Here is a 19,672-nt window from a genome sequence, read left to right on the forward strand (position 1 = left end):
GTTTGAGAGAAAACGCAAATTAAAGAGGGACCCTAAACTCCTATTTGACAAAGATTGTTTAGAATTTTTTTTAAAAAAAGGGTTGTATTAAAATTGTCTATCAATGTGTGCCCAATTTGGTCATATAGACATTTATGGAGTTGTATGAACGAGCCACACTGGAGTATTTTTGTCATGTTAATATTGGCCACTAGGTGGTGCTGAAGACAGGTTGTATGAATTCAACTCCGGGTTGTGCAGCACCAACAGTGGGTTCCTGAAAATATTTGCCTGTTAGCTCAGTGTTTGTTTTCCACAAGATAGATGTGAGCAGCACAAATCAGTGAGGCCATCTTGGCTGCACCTTATGTTGCCAGTATTTTTCACCTTTACAAGTAAAAACCTGTCATTTAAAGGATCCACAGTACAGTCGCAGAAGTGAATCAAGTGCAGACATGAATTTGGTAGCACTCTAGTGGTTTATTTTAGACACAAAATCCACAGCTTTTGCAGATGTCAGTCAGTGGAAAAAAAAAGATAAATTTGAAAAAAATAAAAAACTAGAATGGAATAAAATAATTTCACCACCCAGAGAGGGGTGGAAAAAAGCACCTGGCAACTGAGGCAACGGAGAAAAAAGAAAGAGTTTTACATCAGAGTGTGCATCAGAAGTCTCTATGCTATACACCGATATAGAAAAGACCTAAAAATGTTTAGATACTTACATTGACGAGTATCGTGTCAACAAACAGCAACACCGACCGACTTTGGCCTCAGAATAAGCGACGATGTTTCAACAGCACAACAAACACGGCTGCGAGTGATTCACACATGCGCACAACACGCTGAAGAGCTGCAGGATTGCACACCGATACCCTCAAAGTACAACACGACGCACTACTGACCTGAACTATACTACAGACAACAACATACAGATTCCGATTATTGTGATTCTTTTTCGTTGCAAACAGTCTTGATTAATCTCGTATCTACGGTGCGTGATCTGAATTCTTCCTCCTAGCAAACGAGTACCAGTGTGGGGTCATTTAGTGAGACCCCGATCATTTAGTTTTCGGAATTACAAAATAAAGTCCGTACAAATATAGAGTAAAATCCTATCATGATAAGAAGTAAACAGTCCTTTACAGTCAAAATGCGGAGAGGTAACAGTCTAATATCAGACCCTGGCCTTCAGGGGCATTGAGGGTACAGTTTGGACATTCTGGCTGTATTTAGCTGCTGGAAATTCTTTTCTTTTAAGAAAAATTAAAAGGATTTATTTACACAGAGCTAAAATCTGTTCAGTTTCAATGTTAAAATCAGAGTCAGGGTCCATTTGTGCTTTACTATCAATTTGAGCTGAAGTTTATTCTACCCATCTGATCAGAGATGCTGATATATGCTGATATTCTGCGGTCGGAGGGGACGTTTTAGTCGAAACACACTCAAACGCAGCGTTGACGAGCAAAAGTTTTCTTTAAAGGAGAAGTCTAAATCCATAATGATTAGCATTCAAATGAAAATACTTTCCCAACGTCTGGATGTTACTCCCCTCTGCTGTCCACAACTGCACACCTGAGTGTGCCAAAAGAAATCTTAAATCCCTTCACGTGGCCTATTTGGGGTTTCTATTTTAAACGAATCTGAGTAAACACAGTCTGGAACCTCAGAAAAGCCTAGAGAACACTGGCGTATCTGATGGCTTTTCAGAAACACAGATGTTTAACTCTGCAACACACAAGAGGCCCAAACGGAGGCCGAGGACCAGAAAATCTGAGGACGCCCTTGATAGAAACCTTAAGTCAAAGGCGTTAAAAAGTCCGTGTTGTATACAGTACAATCAAGGGCCTCTGCCTGGAACAGCTCGTCACGATAAAGAGGTAAATGCAGGTTTCTTTTCACAACAGTTAATATCCTAGCAACCAGCATTAACTAGAGTGTGAAAACTATTGCTAAATACAATTTTTGCAAGTTACACATAATGTACACAGTATATACTTTACAAACGGACCGCAAAGCGCCGCTAGAAAAGGTTAGCCTGTTAGATGTCGACTGTACACCACATATCACACACACACACACACACACACACACACACACACACACACACACACATACACACACACACACACACACACGCACACACACACACACACACACACACACACACACACACCGTGTTTAGGCAACATTTGGGGTCGCATGAAACACACACACAGAGTTCTAAACAGCTATCTTTGCGGGCCCTCAATAACCTTACGCAACCCTTAACTTAAATCCTCGTCCTGAAATTATAAGGTTGTGGGAGCCTCAAATTCTGCCAGCATCGTAATGGCACCAACCTGAGCCAAATCCTCAGGATCGGACCCCACATATGTGGCAAAGCAAAAACCAACACACAGCTGGCAGCAGTGCCAAAGCATTAACAGAATGCCCATTTTTAATAAACACAGATATTAAATAGCAAAAGATCTTCATATTGAAGTATTCAACCCGGCTCCACCAAGGATCTGCTGTTCTTTGATGCCCCCTTGAGATGATTAGAGGAGAACGGCAGAACCATAACATCCCAAACACATCTGGAGTTCAAAGGTGCACACGTGATTTGTCTGCAGCACATAAAGCTACGTCACAAATTTGACAACTAGCCACTAATGTGTGTGTGTGTGTGTGTGTGTGTGTGTGTGTGTGTGTGTGTGTGTGTGTGTGTGAACACGCAGAAAGCAGAATATGCTGCAGATCTCAGTGGCTGCACAGCTAACCGCAATGCCTAAAAAACCCCCAAAACATCAGTATTCTAACTTTAAAACCAAACCTTTTATGAGTCACCACCCTGCTCTCGAAAAAAAGAAAATCTCGGTTACCGTTTACATTCAATGGCATTAGTGGCTAAATTTGGCGTCTGCTCTTTTGAAAGAGTCACGCTGCCTCGAAAAAAAACCAAAAACAAACAGCCACCAGCAAAACGCCCGTGTTTAAGTCAAAGTCCAACAGTCACTTAATGGAGCAGTATAATCGCGTAACAGTCTGAAACAAACAAACGCTATAAAGCTATTCCACCTATAATCAATGTTTGTGCCCCTTGTCATTTCAGGAGCCACACAAGACACAAAGTTAGTCCTCATGGTTGTCTTGTTACATTCTCCTCGCTGGTCATAAGTCGCCTGACAGCCATCGCAGGTCTGAGCCGAGGCGCCCGAGCTGTTCGGTCCTTGGAGCTCTCGTCAGAATGTAAAGCACATCCAGACGTGTCCAGAAAATATAGATTATGCTCAACACGTACAAGCACTCCTACAAGATATGGTCTTTAAATAGCTAAAGATTCCCGCTACTATTGATAGTCCTGCTCATCTTTACAGTTTTACACTATCAGCTGCTGGTTCCCAACCTTTGTTTTTTCTTTACATGGGAGCATACATCATCATGTTTTTGGACAATTTTGATCTGCAGAAATATTTAGCCGTGTACCGTCTCACATCTCCGCAGGGCTGGGTTTCACCTGCAAGTCAAAGGCTATGCTAACATGCTATTTCAGCAATGCTGTTCCAGATGACGAGGAGATCAATGAAAAGCAAAATGTCAGAAGAGTTCCACAGCATAACTGGTAAAAAGGGACTGGATTAGCATCTGACAGACCGAGAGATTGTCATCACCTCGGACAGAAACCGTGCCGTCATCTGGGCCAATAAATAAACTACAAAAATGGCCTCTCAGGTGGCGGCAAAATAAAAGGGCTCCATTGTCCGTCGGGTCCCTCTGCTTCCTGGCAAGACTTTTCTTCGGCGACTCCGATTTTCACCTACTGGTCTTGACCTGTGGGGAGCACATAAACACTTCTCCCGCCTCTTTGTTCCTCTTCTCTGGCTCCCTGACCCCTTACGAGGACGCCACGGTGATGACGGCCTTGCCCGTTTTCTGGATGAAGCTGGAGGATGAGCTAACGCGCTGCTCCCTGCTGTCGTCCGCGCGAGGAGGCCGAGCGTCTCGGCGGGAAAGGTCGTTCAGCGCATCGGCCCTCCCTTTCCCAAGGTGACCTTTCTGCTGTCCCTCCTCCTCCGATCTCCTCACGTGACAGCGGCAGACCTCGATGCCCGAGTCACCCGTTAGCCGCCGATGTTGGAAATGATCCTCCTCCTCGTCATCCTCTTCATCTTCCTCTTCTTCTTTGTCCCGTCTTTGCTCTTCTTTGTTGGTGCCGTGCGTGAAAACGCTCACGTGCGCAGGGAAGAGAGCCTGCTTGGGGTCGGACGGAGAGCGCCCGTAGACGGGAGGCGGGGGACTTCCTTCCCTCTCTTCCTGGATGGTCGCGGCTTCCAACGCATTTGACAGGAGTGGGTGGGCTTGACCGGGAGGAAGGGTGGAAAGAAGCATGAGCGGAGAAAGCGGGAGGCGGGAAAGGTACGAGGGGCAAGAGTGCAAAGGCAGGGAGAGAGGCGGCGCCCCCTGGCTGCCCCCAGACCACCGGCGTCGCGAGGGAATGACGTCAGGCGCCACCGCGGGTATCACATCAGGGGGAACCTGCGACGGAGGCGAGTTGGCCCTGATCGCCGGCGTGGCAGCGCACTCGGCGTCCGCCTCGCTGGGCGTGGAGACGCGACTGCTGCCGTACGTCTCGTCCGTCACCTGCACGGAGAAGGAGGTGCTGGAGGGGGAGGTGAGGGAGCAGGAGTCGCAGGAGCAGCTGGTGTAGTTGTCGGAGCTCTGGGAGGAGGTCAGGCCACTGAGGCCGGGCACCAGGTAAGGAGGGCAGGGGTGAGGGTGGTGGTGGTGATGGGGGTAAGAGGAGCTGGGACCCCCCAGGGAGCCCCCCTGCAGCGCAAAGACAGAGCTGTAAGGGGGCGGAGGAGTGGTGGGCTGCGCCGCCACTTCCTCATAGGAGGGCAACTTGAAGGAAGCCAGAAAACCTGCGTGGAGCCAGGGGACACATCATCAATACATCAAATAGTACCAGGAATTAATAATTGATTGATGACCGCCCAAAAACCGCCCAACATACTGAGGTCCAGCGTTGAGGACGGGTAGTTGCAGGCTCCGTTGTAGGCGATCAGGTTGATCTCTCGCTGCCTCTGCTGCTGCTGGATCCTCAGCTTGGCCCGGCGGTGGCGGTAGGCGCAGAAACAGCTGAAGAGGATCAGGACAGTCCACAGCAGCCAGAACCCTGAGAGACGGAAAAAAAAAGGAGGAAATGAAAGTCCGGCATTCTTTCTCGGGTTCCTCTCGTCTGAAATTTACATTTCAATTTCATTTCCTCTCCTGAGCTCAGAAACAGACACTCAGATGTAAAAGAAGCTGTTTCTTTCTCTTTTTTCCCCCCTTAGTTTTCTGAACCGTGACCGAGACACTTTCATGTCCAGCCAAACATGTGGAATCTGGTCTAAACCCCGTTTAACTGACCGTAAATGTTGTCTCTTGTATCGGATTTATGGACAACATAAAATCATCCTCCATCCGCCAGTTTCTTTTAAATGTCAGAATGTGGCCCCTGCACTCACACCAAAGCTCGTAATAGTAGGTGCAGCAGCCGGTTTCTCCGCAGCAGTGCCCTGTTTCACACAGGTAACCTGGGTTGTTGTTGACTCCAGCACAGTACTTGGGACTGACAACAGGCCTGCCAGCAAGGCCCCCATGATGCTTCACCACCTAGAGGACAAAAGCAGCATTACACCGTTTAATCTGGGGCAGCAACGACCATAAAATTCCCCTAAATTTCTCCCTTCTGGTCTGAAGAGCAGCCAAATTTCATGTCTAGTTAAAAACTAAACAAGGCAACAGGAAGTTTGATTATTAAGTATGAAGGAAAACGGCCAGCAGAGAAAAAGAAAGAGAAAAAAAGGAGAAAATGAGAAACGGAAAAGAGTTTTTCTGATGTTGGGGGAAGGAAAAACGGAACAAGGCGAGAAAATGTCACCTGGAGAGGAGACAAACGGAAAAGAGGAAGAAGAGCGCTCAGACAGAAAAATGAAGGCGACGGAGAACAAAAACGGCGGGCGGGAAGGACGGACGGCGCGGAGGGAAATAAAATCAAACAGTCGCAGGAAGGAAAACAACTGGCTGGGAAATATCAGAGACGGGGGAAGAAAATGAAGGGAGAGAAAAAGGAGACGATGAAGTTAAGCAATAACTAACGGTGAAACGAATAAACAAGAAACGCCAGAGAGAGAGAGAATCCTCCACCTTATTAACTCTGTGCAGGTCAGGTTCTGGAGAATTGGCCACCTGTGATGAGCAAAAGAAAGCAGATGCTTCAGAGGAACGAACACCAACGTCTAGTTTATCTCGAACGCGGCTGCATTCACACCAAAGCTCCTAACGGTAGGAACAGCAGCCGGTCTCACACTGGGAAGATTGTGCATATGTCAACATCTCGATGATGTCATTATTGGCAGTCGATGAATCGGAACTTGGTTAGAAAAGGATCGGGAGGAACTAACTGGAGAGGCCGGAGGAAAGGTGAAGAGTGAATAAAAAGGCTCTATAAAGCGGGGGGGGGGGGGTTGCTGTCGTGGCTGCGGGTGTCTCACCGTGGCGGCTTCACTGTCGTCCAGCTCCTGCAGAGACATGGTCATCTGTCAGGAGAAAAGGAGGCGATGATGATCGGGAAAATGGTTCAGGACATTTCAACAAGCATCTTCTGACGCATCCATCAAGCACCATGTCAAAGGCCTGCTTTGCAGTCTGCACGCGGGGCGCCCCTTCAGCGTCAAGGAGACGCCAAGGTCAGTGACAACATCCCCCCACCCCCCCCATCATCCCTTAGAGTGGAAGTGGGAAACAGAGGGATCATCTCGTTTCCTCCTTCCCTGCCCAGGCAAACACCCTCCTGATGTTAAACCCAGCTCTGCCTTATTATCTCCGATATCTCTATACATTTTCTATATCTTATATCTCTATAGTATCTACTGTAAATGCTAACGCAAACGCTGCCACACAATAACATGCTAACCCTCCCTCCTCCGTAAGTGTCATGCAGGTCCACAGGGAAAACAGGAAAGAGAGAACGTGTGTGCAGCTGTGCGGATGGAGGGAGCCTTACTGGACCAGTGGAGACACTGGCCCGTAGGTCTAGCCCCCCCAACACACACACACACACACACACACACCACACACACACACACACACACACACACACACACACACACACACCAGCCGCTGCCAATGCAAATGTTGCACTTAGAATGAGGAACAAAGCAGCAAGCGTAGTGTGTCCTAACACACAAAATACTACACACCCCTGGTTAAGAGACTGCAAACAGGAGAGGGAGCCACAATACAACAAGTGGAAAACTCTCTCACACGCACACGCACACACACACACACACACACACACAGAGAGAGAGTGGCTTATTTATACAGAAATGAATGTTAGTTACTGTACTCATAAAGTTAATGCAGATTCTTATTTGGCTTCATCACAAAGCTTTTATGTCCAGTTCCTAAATCTTTGTTTATTTGCGTAAACCTTGATGTGGCTCCTCCTCCATGGTGGCTGGAATGCTGCTCCATGTGTCAGCAGCAGCCCAGAGAACGCTGGATCATCAATATATTTCTAGTCACTCTGACAGTACGACGACAATTACTACATTTAAGACAACAGTTCTAACCCGCAACCTTTGTTCCTGTGTTGTCCATGCTTCATTCCCACCACTAGCGGCCAGCAAATCGGACACACGGGACCTCTAAAAGCTAGAATGATTAACTTTAGTGAGTTTACTTGTACTGGCCCACGCTGCTGTAAATCCACCTGTCACATGTAACCTTCAGGGAATTCAAAAATAAACTTCTGCACGATAAAGTCAGTCAAGAGAGGAAACCCTGAGGTATCGCCGAGGTGAAACCGAGTTCCCCATCGCGTAAAAAGGATCCTTCGCACTTCCCATCAGACCGCAGGCCGACCACAAATGGTTTCCACCAGCAGGCTACTGGCACACATCTGCAGCGGACCCCCACTCTGCTGCTACAGCCTGTGCAACGAGGAATCGAATCCAAAAGCCTGAAACGTGCTGTTCCCCCCCGGTTTCCCCTCGTTCCCCTGCAACACAGCCGCTCTGGAGCAACGCCGCCCTCCAGCCCAGCACTCAGCATCTGCGCACGCAACATGGACCAGGGGAGAACGGTGTATAAAGGAGCTAAATCCGCGCGGCCTGGCCGCAGATTGGATCTCCGTTAATTGGCTTGATGAAGCTGAAATTGCAACTGGATTGTCAGGAACGCTGAGCAACAAGTCCCGAACCGACAACCTTGCAGGCAGCAACCTGAGAAGACAGCCAGGGAAAGTTGCGGCCATGTACGTAGTCTCAGCTACTCTGAATAGTCACTTTATGCAAATGTCCACGATATCAAATCATATCAGAGTGTTGGATATTTGCCCCTGAGTGCTGCACCAAAGCCTCCACAAACGCATGGCCGTGTTGCAGTGGTGCAAAGAAAAATTAAAAAATAAAGAGGCAACTCTGCTGAAATATGAACCATATGAAAGAATAGAGCGGAGGTGACATCGCTGCTGAGGCAACTGTTTGTCAACAACAACAATAACAACAACGCAAAGCGTGTTGCCGTGCTGCAGGATGGAAGGATCAAAGGAAAACCGCGTTACCTCCTCCGCCTTCAGCCCGAGGCAGAACGTCAGCGTCTTCTCTGGATCCATGGTGAAATCGGACTACCAAGCTACGCAGAGAGAGTGGATCGCGCCGTTATTCTGCTAAGCCCCCATCACGGCCGCCCCGCTCCACAGACACGGTGTCATCCCCATCCGCCATTGTCCGGACGGACAGACGGATGCCCCTCCCAGTCTCCGCTGCACGCACCGGGGAGCCAACCGGAGAACGCACATGTTTTTACAGACAGGAGGACGGCGGCAGAACCGCAGTGGCGACCCCTCCAAGCGCGCGATGCCTGTTTAGTTTTGGTGCGCTGGTGAGATTTCACTCTTTGTTTTGACACCCAGGGTGGAAACTGGGGATGATGTCATCGCTCCAGTTTGGCACCTTTGATTGGCCGGAGCTCCCAGCAACAGCTGGCCTGATGCGTTTCACACCGTTTGGAAACGCACCGCACCGCACCGCGTTACCACCACGCCTAAGCCTTCAACGCCATTATCGATCTGTAAATAGAAATATAATATGCAATACTTTATTTACATCGCAGGGCTGGTCACGTGCTTAAAGGGGAGGAATTCTACCTTTCCATACTGGGCGAAAGGTTCACCAATAACTCGCCAAAAAGTTGACTATAAGGCGAATATGTAAGAGGTCAGTTCCAGGTTTTTACATCTCATGACTTCACATATCGTCGGATAAAGGATTTGTTGGTAGGCACTAAGTGAAAAATGTAAAATTTTAAGAGCAGTGAGCTTCTTTTGGAATTCAGACTCGTGGTGATGACCTTTGACCTATCGTGCACATAGTTTGGAAAGCACGGGTAAAATGAGCTTTAACCTTTTGGACCACGCGCTCAAATTCATTAGGACAAATATTTCTATTCTATATTACATATATGAAATACATTTAATGTCATTCAACTCTGTTTGTGGGAGCAACTCTCTTCCAACATTGAGAATATGTTAAATACATTTACTTAAATGTATTATAACATATATTACATACATAATCTCACCGTCATAATCAAGTACTTAATAATATAAATGGAAATACATATAGATATCCCCTCCGTGAAAATGACAAAATTTAATTAAACGACACATTAGAAGAACTCTTCGTGGAGTAGCAAAGTTATACTCGACTGGCTCGAGTAGTAACCGCCACTCGGCCACTAGGGGGCGACACCTGACCACTTTCTGCATCGAGTGTCTGACGTAAAAACACATATGTGTCACTTCCTGAGTGACATATATGGGGTCAAGTGAGACACATAGCAAAAGTGCTGAGACCGTTTCTGTGGAAGGGAAGCAAAAGACTAATATTATTTCACAGACGGCTTCACTGCATTCCTCACACACGTGGTTAAAGGTCTGGACGGTGGCGTTTGTCTGGCGCTGACTCATCAGTCTTGTTAGTGCATTGCAATCCACAATATCACCTGGACCAGAAACATGCAGGGTGTGTCAACCCCCAGGGGCCTGCTGTCAAAACAACAATTGTTAGTAGGTACCTACAGTATGTTTTCCGTGGTTTCATCTTACGCTATGCTATTTACACCAATAGTCTTATAAACTAACTGGAGAAAAGAGATTGAAGTAAAAGCACTGCAAATTCGTTTTCAGGGGTTAATTTGTGCCACAACCAGGTACCCTGAACTGGTTCTTAAGTATCACAGAGAAGACGGTCAGTTTCTTTTTCACGTGGTAAAACCCACTTCCTCTGCACGACCAGTCTTTTTGCAGCAGAGACGTGCCTAAATACACCGAAGCCTCTTCGTTTATGAATAAAATATTTACATTATTGGAAAAGAGCGTCTCTGTCGGCAGCGGCTGTGGCATCTTTAATGGCAGACATACGGACGGAGCGATAAAACTCAAGTTGTTTTCGGAGAGATTACACGGGCCCTTGGCGCGCGTTCAAGTTCGCGCCCGAAGATCTCGACATGGCACCTTTAGGAGAGCAAAGAATGCTTCCTGTAACGAGGCGAGGGCGGCCTGCGTGTCCATCCAAATGGTTGTCATGTGTTTCAGCTGCAGTGATGTCACTTTGGAAACCTGACAGACTGTTTAAAAAAAAAAAAAAAACCACTCACGCCGCTGCAAATTTCCCCGTTTCCTTTTAAAAGTGGCAGCAGACGCTTCACAAACCCAAACGATCGGCCGATGCTGGGAAATGAAAACCAGCCCGCTGCTGCGAGAACGCCGCGCCTCTGCCTGCACTTACCACATGCTCAAGTCACATCCTGTGCCTCTTGGACATGTGACATTTCAAAATGCCGCTGGAAATGACAGCCCGGGCGCACGGCGGGTCCCCCGAAAGAGAAGTGAGTCCCAAACACTTGGTTGCCAGCTACCCTCGCACAGCTTATCTGCATGTTAAATTACAGCCACTTATCCCTGTCCTCTGATGGCTCTTCCATAATGTGCACATGGTGTTATTATCTTTTTTCCCCAGACATACTCTGGTCATGTTGCGCCATGACTGTTTATTAACTCCCGACATGCACCACAACATGCAAAACCACAAGTTGCCCTGTGAAGTGTGTTCTCAGCCTCAGAAAGCTGCTTATTCACATCCCACATGAGCTTATTTGATTGAGACAAATGTCTCTTTATATATATCTGCAGTTCATTTGGATTGATGTTATTATGGGGACCACCATCAGTGATGCAGGGTGGCTTGTCAAACGCACATTAGCAAAGGTAGAAACGTGGAAAAAAATAGCTCCGCGCTACTTTTCCCAACTGCAACCGGCAATCAAGACGGTTTGTCAAGACTTGCCACTTCAGTCGAGCGCCTGCCAATCATACCTGACGTCCCAGGCCTCTCACGCACGCTCCCCTGGATCAGCGTCCACCAGCTGTCACTGGCTGACACACAGCGAGTCACTGGTGTCTTTGTTTGAAGCGTGACTGCGGTGTGTTATCACCGGCGCTGTAAATCAGCGCCCCTGGTGCTAATATACTCCAGCTGTCAAGCTCGACTCCATGGAGACAGATAAACAAAACTATGCGTGTGATGTTTGTCATGGGATCGCGGGACTAATCTGGGCGCAAACACCTGACGTTAGGTGGCGCGGCCCTGCACAAACTGCAGGCAAACCAGACAAAGAAAACAATACGCTATATGTCACAATAGAGGCACGGCATCGAGGCTGCGACGGCGTTGTTTTCCCACTTGGCGATCCACCCTCATGTGAGCAAACATCATGCGATGCTCAGAGGAGCCGTACTTTGTGCTGACGCGGGCCTTGTCGGGCCCGCAGCATTAGCTTCCATGGCGACTCGGCAGTTGTAGCGTGAGTCACCAGACTCTTGTGTCCTCCATCGTGAGCTGGCATTAAGCTGCTGTCTGAGCGCAAAACCCTCAACGGCACCGGCGAAACGTCCCGCTTTCTCGTCCTCGGCCCCCGAAGTCCCGCTGTTTGATCGAAGCAGCGGAGGCGGGCGTGTGCTAGCGCTCCGAAGGAGTCAATAAACAGAAGAGCGCACGTGTCTTAGGGTGCTCTCCTCTCCCGCTCTCTGACAGCAGAACAAACCGACTGACTGCCGGCGTGCACGTGCACGCGTGCACGGGAGCCACACAATGGTGTTCTTGACAGGTCCGAGCATGTGGAACATAGTGAAGATGATGAGGGACCTTGATACAGACGAGATACACAAACACACATTCTCACATTTATATCTTTGTGAGGACTTTCATACACATAATACAGTCCCCAATTCCCCTAACTATCCCAGTTAACCCCTTAAGCCCAATTCTAACCTTAAAACCACTTCTTAAAAGCACCCCTCAAACATTCCTTTGAAGTTGTGTAGCCCAGCCAAAATTGTCCCACTTTGCAACTATGGCCCCACTTTGCTAGTAGGATGAGTATTTTGTTACTCAATATGTCGTAAATGTGAAGATTATCTTGCTTTTAAGGTAAATCCCTGTCATACAAAGAGGTCTGCATCAGGTTACCTGAGCCTTAAATCGTGTCAACGCAAGCAAAATGTTGCCTATTATAATCCAAAGATTAAAGTAATGATATGGTTAGTTGACTTTCACTTTAACACATGGACTTATTCCTGAGTCTTATGGATCCTTGGCTGGATCCTGCCATTTTTCTCATGGCAACACAAAAGTCAGACATTTTAGGGGACATCATAACAAACCGCCGACAGTGCTAAAGGGAGGAGTGTTTGCACGCTCATAAAATAACTTCTGTGACTTCCAACAGCAATAAATTAGGCTAAAATGATCCCTTGTGCCGCTTTTGGCCGCCAGGCCATCGGTCTATTTCCGTCACACTCGCCCGTGCACACACCAACAATGGTGTTTACTCCGCCGGGCACAAGAAAGACACCTATGAAATCTGTCACCAGGGTTGCATTTAGAGCTAATGCACCTTCGAAATATGCTGTGTGTCGCCGGTGGGGGTGGGGTGGGGGGGTCAGACGAGAAAGGAAACCATCAGCAAGTGCAGCAGGCTGGGTTGCACCACAGGCAGCTGCGAATCCATTCAGCAGAGAAAGCTCAGCAGAAAAAAAGCCCAGCGGCGCACGTCTGCAGCGTGCTCGCGCCCGCGGACGCGCAGCTTATTTGGGTTCAGCGCGTTTGGGGCCGCAGCGACGTCGAAAAACGGTGGCGTCGGGGGCGACGCTGTGATGTGGCGGCGATGAAAAGGCAGAGATTGATACTGAAACGTGCCGCCGGCCTCGGAGCCGTGCGCTCTCCTGCGCACGGGCCCTCTGTGTGACACAAGACGAAACACGCAGCCACCGACGTGTCATTTTCTCAGCGCTTCCTCCCTATCAACCTCTGGGCCGGGTGAAGAGCGAGCTGGCCTCCGTCCACGTGGACTCTCAGTTTTTCCTTTCTCTCCTCCTCTTCTGGCGGTTCTCTGCTTCCTTTTTTTTCTGGAGTCCTGAGACACAGTGACCCACTTCGAGTTCCTTCCTCTCAGTTTTTTGTTTTTGCACCATTTTTTTTTGTTGCAGCGGCGCTCCCCCCCCACACCATCCACCCCCCCACACCATCCACCCCATCCACGCTCTCTCGTTCCCTCTCTCCATGCGTGACCCGAGGTGCTGCCTTGTTTGCGGACAGGGATCTTTGAGTCATTACCAGGGGGACCCCTGGCACTTGGGTGTACCCCTTCTCTGCATGCAAGGAATGTCAGGCCGCTGCAGGCCTGCCTTAATGAAAAGGATCAGTCATTCACAGGCAGACAGCGCGGCTTAATGAAAGTTTGATGGACGGCTGGGTGCTGACAAACGGGGGTGGGGTGGGGTGGGGGTGTCAATTTTTCTTAAAAGAGATTTCCAAGTTTGACAATCCAGAAAGCTATGGAATCAACAACCAGGAGGTTTTTATGAGTTGTTTTTCTTTCCATTTTTTCCACCTTAGGTGCGCACAGCTGCACTCTGGGCTGTGGAAACACTCTGACACACTTTAACATGCACGCACACTATAGAGTATACCTGCAGCTAGCTCGCTGGCTAGCTTGCTAGCTTTCTTTCTTTCTTCTTTCTTTCTTTCTTCTTTCTTTCTTTCTTTCTTTCTTTCTTTCTTTCTTTCTTTCTTCCTTCCTTTCCCCACTACACTGTTACCCCTCTTGACTTCGGCCTCTCCTCCCTCTTGTTTTTCTCTCCCGTTCCCTCTACCTTCCCCCCATGGCTGAGTCTGGCAGGGCCACGGGTTCAAAGACGAGCAGGCTCCAGAATGTAGGTCAGCCATCGGTGCTGAGTTACCGATTAGAAACAGCTGTGTGCGTTTGCAGGCCGCTCGCTCTCCGTGCGCCGTAGCGGACGGAGCAGCACCGTTCGCTGCGCCGCGCTCTCGGGCGCTTCTCTTGCCTCGTTTCCTCCACCAGACAGGCCGAATAATGGGATTGCATGCGTAGCCCAGTTCTGTAAAACAAATGCAAACAAATCAGGGCCCACGGTAATGATGTCTACGCACAGACAAATAAACCTGTTTTATTTCGGTTCCCACAGCAGCACCCCTGGAGGTTCGCTGCCCTCCTTTTTCTCTGCCATATTTGCGGTTCTGCCTATTGTTTTCATGAAAATTGCTTCGCTGCAGAATGTGTTTCCCCTCTGCTTTGGACAATAGCCGATGTGTATGTGGATTATCCAGAAATTCCCAAGAGTATATGAGCTGTGGTGATCCTGGAGGTGCACGCTCGCATGTCTGGATTCAACCATGACGCCTCAACTGCCAGGGGTGGCTTTTATATGCATATATGTGCACAGAAAGCCTGGGGGAACTACCTGTCGAGGGCCACCTGCCAGGGTATGCCCAGTGAAAAAACAATGGCCTATTTTTTTGTGGAACGGAGCCACACGTATCAATCCACACGTCCATTATTACACAGACAGACCTCCACCCAGAGGCTGGAGGAAACACGGCGGCGAAGTTACGGAGGGCTGGAGGAGAAGAACAGGAAGAGCGCTGCGATGGAGGTTTACAGTCCTAGACCCTTTAACGGCCCATTCAACACTGCCAGCTCAGCAGCGGATACGAGCCAAGCCCTGCACCTCGCAGCTGCCATCGCCCAAACAGCCAGCCAATATAGCGCACGCCCATACACACATCCACATAGCACATAGCACAATCACAAAACGAGCGTTTGAGCGAGCAAATAAAGATAAACAAAGGGTCGGATGCGTCCGCTTGCAAAAAGGAAAAAAGCCTGCGTGACCCTGTTAGATGGCGGTAATTACAGTGTCGTGTTGCCGCTGACATTTGTCCCCTCCACACCCTTTTACCACTTGTGAGCTGGGTGATGAAAAGCTTAAGCTAGACATTCAAGCAATGCAGGTATTTCGGGACACACACAACCAATTATTGGTGTGGCACGTGCACTATTTTTTCCCCATTCAATGCACGGATGCTGGAAGTGAAATGTAGCTGCTTATTTCGCCTTTTATTTCAGCATTTCTGCATTTGTGTACCACTTTATATGTTGTCAACTTCTTCTTTTAGCTAGGCTATGCTAACCCCTTGTGAAGAAAATGGGAATAAAAAATCTCGGAGGCTTACAGCGCTCTGTTTGTTCATGGTGGGGCGAGGTTGCCCCCCTCAAGGCCCACAAGGTCACGATATGTCTGAATTTTTGAATTTGCACAGCAAACAAGTCACAAAATTTGGACCCAAACGAGACCCGAGGCCTTGTAAATCCAGACGTCCCGGCAAGGATTCCGATATTACACCGACCTCTGGGACAGTTTAATATCGACCAGGGAGCGTTTTCATTTTTGTAAAATCCCACCAGTGTCACGAGAGAATCCCATTTACTGGTGCTGGTGGGTGGTCTGTCACCATCCTTCGCCACTGCCCGCCCACTGGAGAATATAGGACTTGTTTGCATAGTTATAGACAGGATGTTTGTTGCTGAAGACCTGTTGTTTGAGTGTAGGAATTAGCTTGTAGTTGGTGGTCGCCTACAGACACAGTTATGGTTGTTTTCTAAGGACCCTTAAGAGCTAACATAAACACCAGAGTTTAAGTGACTGCTTGGCTGATGATTGTGCAGCGTTTAATGGACAAGACTAAAAAAAAAAGCATCTTTTACTGTCACAATCTTGGCTAAACTAGCTGCCACGGTGCTACAGCGGACATGTCATGCGACGCGAACATGGGAAAACGCACGGCGTCATGTGTCGTTTTGAGCGTGAGAGCAGAGGGAGCAAATAACAGTCATTTCTGCCCGTGCCAGCGGGGCACAGGAACTGACAAACCCAGGAACTTGGGGGGAGTTCAAGTGCGTCCTTCCAGACACAGAAATGAGCGCTGCAAAAAAAAAAAACTGCAACAACATAGATTACTACTTTTTAGCTCACGGCCTTGCCAGCGAAACCACAGCAATGGTGGGAGGGGGAGAACACCGCGCAGGGCGCTCAGGCTATCTTTAATTAACCGAGAGTGGGGTTCTAATGGATCTGTATGTTTTATGGCATGTCTGCTACAGGCTCCTCCCACACACCCACAACATAAGGCAATATTATACGAAATGAAAATACAAATGAGGTGCCAAATGTGTAATATTCCGTCTTTTCAATGGAAATATGAGCTGTCAGACTGAGATTTGCAGCCTTACAACATCAAAGCTCCAAAGACGGGTGTGAGATGAGTCTCAGACGTACAGAAGGTTCACAAAGTGACGCAAACTGCTAAACCACGAGTGCGCCCTTCCTTTGAAAAGGATCATAAGTACGGCGCGCCGACAATGTCCGACGATAAAAGGGAGCTCAAAGGCAAAAGAACCCGGGCTGACCACTTTACACTGGCCACAGTTTGAGTCCCACAACGTTGTTTTATCAGAGCTTTAATGCGCAGACAGACGTTGCATCACGCGCGCCTTTGTTTGTGTTTGGCTGCATAAGTCAAGGACGCACACCCCACCTCACCTTTTAGGAGAAACTTTCCAGACAGTTAATTCCTCCCTCTTTGTGCGGGACAGCACATCACCAGTCATGACACACAGGATGCATCTGAACTGCACGGTGTGCGTGTGTGTGCGCGTGTGTGTGTGTGTGTGTGTGTCATGTGTGGGGCGCTGTCGTTGGTGACTAAGGCTCCGAGTGTCTTCGCTGCCACCCAACCTCGTGCTTGGTTGCGTCATGCTAAAGCTGGACGGAAAACCTGATCGTAGACGTGAATCACACAAGCAGAGACGAGTCACGTGCGACCTGCGCGCGTGGATAGTAGCTCTCGTTTACGATCGATACCAGATGTTCTAGTAGACGTTTGTCCCCTCCGTATTACATTACAGCAGCGAGGCCTTAACAAATAATGTGCAATCCCGATTGCAGATCGAAAGGGTTTAAAGGTTCGATGCCAAATGACCTTTGACCTTAAAGACATACATGAGCGCGGCAAACAGAGGACGCCCGCAAGTGGGAGGGAGGTAGTTGGTAAAAAAAGTTAGCGACCGTGGCGTGGCAGCAGATATTTATTCCTCCGTTATCACATGTTACCCTCCGCGACGGACACCCGGAGCCACCGCAGCAGAGCTGCGACCTGCCACCGGCGCGTTAATAAGATGGAGACACACCTCAGGAACAGGTGTTGGTGTCTGACATTCAGATGAGAAACGTTTCATTAGGATAACCTCACACTTAGCGCGTTTAGATTCTCTACGGAAGGCAAACGCGATCGTCGGGGAGAAGCAAACGCTCGTCTGTCGGCGAGGGTTTCTACAGGGCACGAGCTCAGCCCTGAGTGAAACCGAGGAGTCCTGCCTGAAAAAGGAACAAGTCTCACGTCACAAACTCTGGAAAGACGCTTTGATGGGGGATTATCGCTTTCAGTTGCTTCTGCTCAAGAAGCTGTATCTGATTTTCTCTTCCTCATTCAGGCCTTTAAATGGAAATTTCACAAAAGTGGAGAATGAAAACTTAAATCTTCATTTATCTTCCTTTACTTCCTTTTTTGGAAAGAGTGTTTCTTTAGCATGAAGCGCAAACTAAACCCTTTATTAAGATCTGTCGTAAAATAACGTTTTTTGCTGCTACACATCTGCAGCATTAGCAAACAGAATAAATAAAAACAGGCATAGTAAAGACTTACGTATATTACACGCTGTGCACAGTGCTCTGATGTGGCCATTTGTGATTTATAGCAGAAAGTTAGCCAGCTGGTTTGAAATGTTTGGCTGAAATGGAGCGAAAACTGCAGGAAAACAGGGAAAAACGGGGTGCGCTAGTCACTGGGCTAACAGGCCCAAGGCGGGGAGCAGTACAAGGCCTGAGCCACGATGATCAGAGAGCATGCAGATGATAAGACTATAAATAGCAGCATGCAGTGGGAGGGACGAAGGCTATTTCCTTTCATATGGCTGAAAAGAATGATTGCATTTTTTTGTTTAACAATTCAATGCTTTTAAAAGCAGTCTGTTGGCTAGCAAAGCTTCTTCTCCCATTTTACTCTTATTTTGAAAGCCATACACATATTTAAATGTTTTTTTAATTGCCTTCCTTTATGTCACCAGTGCCCATGATCAAATAACAATGCAGGCAGCATAAAATTACTAATCACATGTGTGACTGGCACAGCTCACCCCTCTACGTGGGAGGAAATGCATATCTAAAAGGGTACGAACGTAAAATCGCTCAACATCAGGGGATGATGAATGGCTGCCTGCATAAATGACCTCTGCCGGGTGAAGGTCAACTGGCTATTCTGCTTGATTGTGATGACCTCTAATGAGGTCAAACAACTGATCCCACCACGAGCCTCTCCACAATCCTGTGACCTCCTAAAGTTCAGCATCCTTTAATCGCAACATATCGAGGCCTTTATCTCTCACAGCTTCACTTATTTCTGCACAGTCAAACTGCAAACATCAGACTGTGGTCACAGACTGGGGGGGGGGGGGAGTCAAACACAAGGCCCCCATCAGAGAGGAAAAATGCCTCTATAATTACTGGAGAAAAATGTAGCATCAGAAATGATAAGAAAGGTAATTGCCTGGTTCTCCAGCTCATTTGCAAACCGAGACATGCTAAAGCTCATTTACAGCACAGGACATTTCCATTGAAAACATTTTGATTCTCATACGTATCTAAACAAAGAAAAACAAAACAGATCTAATACTTTGTTTGCAGCTGAATGTGGTTTCTGCATCGCTTCACGTGTCAAACGGCTCAACGTCATTTGCATCTGGCATTTTGCTGTTAAAGGTTAAATTCAGTGGACCTAATTAGCTCACATATTGTCCTTCACACATCAGTTCTTTATCAGTGCTTTAAAGGTATCAAGTATAAAATACGCACATTTTTATTTAAAATCAGCCCCTTTCACGTATACAGTCATTTGTAGCTCACATGAGCTCACAAAACTTAAAAAAAAAGTGAAACAATATTTGTGGCTCTGTTCCTTTTTCTCATGTTGATGCCTTTATTGTTTCTCCTGTACAGAGAAAATCCCAGAACTAAATAAACGAAGAGCCAAACTGGCTGACACATGCAGCACAACTCACATTTGCAGCACCTGCAGAACTATTCAAAGCTCCTCTGCTTCTTTAATAAAATGACAGGCCTCAATATGGCCTCATCATGCAGCTGATGGTCCAAAAGTGGGTTTAATTCTAATTGCATTTGCAGCTA

At 47.8% G+C, this 19,672-nt stretch overlaps 1 protein-coding gene across 2 annotated transcripts; it reads right to left on the reverse strand.

Moving 5' to 3' along the window:
* Positions 1–1,218: 1,218 nt before the first annotated feature.
* Positions 1,219–10,990, reverse strand: LOC130527653 (uncharacterized). 2 transcript variants are annotated; one of them, XM_057036342.1, is made up of 6 exons: positions 10,800–10,990; positions 6,501–6,545; positions 6,154–6,195; positions 5,472–5,619; positions 4,976–5,137; positions 1,219–4,883 (listed from the first exon to the last, which is right to left on the reverse strand). In XM_057036342.1, exons 2-6 carry the CDS (start codon positions 6,543–6,545, stop codon positions 3,856–3,858), a joined length of 1,425 nt encoding a protein of 474 aa, XP_056892322.1. In that variant the 5' UTR covers positions 10,800–10,990; the 3' UTR covers positions 1,219–3,855. The 2 variants fall into 2 exon arrangements, with proteins under 2 accessions (XP_056892322.1, XP_056892321.1); XM_057036341.1 differs by lacking the exon at positions 10,800–10,990 and adding an exon at positions 8,573–9,310.
* Positions 10,991–19,672: the final 8,682 nt, after the last annotated feature.

This window comes from Takifugu flavidus, chromosome 6 (assembly GCF_003711565.1).
Source record: "Takifugu flavidus isolate HTHZ2018 chromosome 6, ASM371156v2, whole genome shotgun sequence".
NCBI lineage: Eukaryota > Metazoa > Chordata > Actinopteri > Tetraodontiformes > Tetraodontidae > Takifugu > Takifugu flavidus.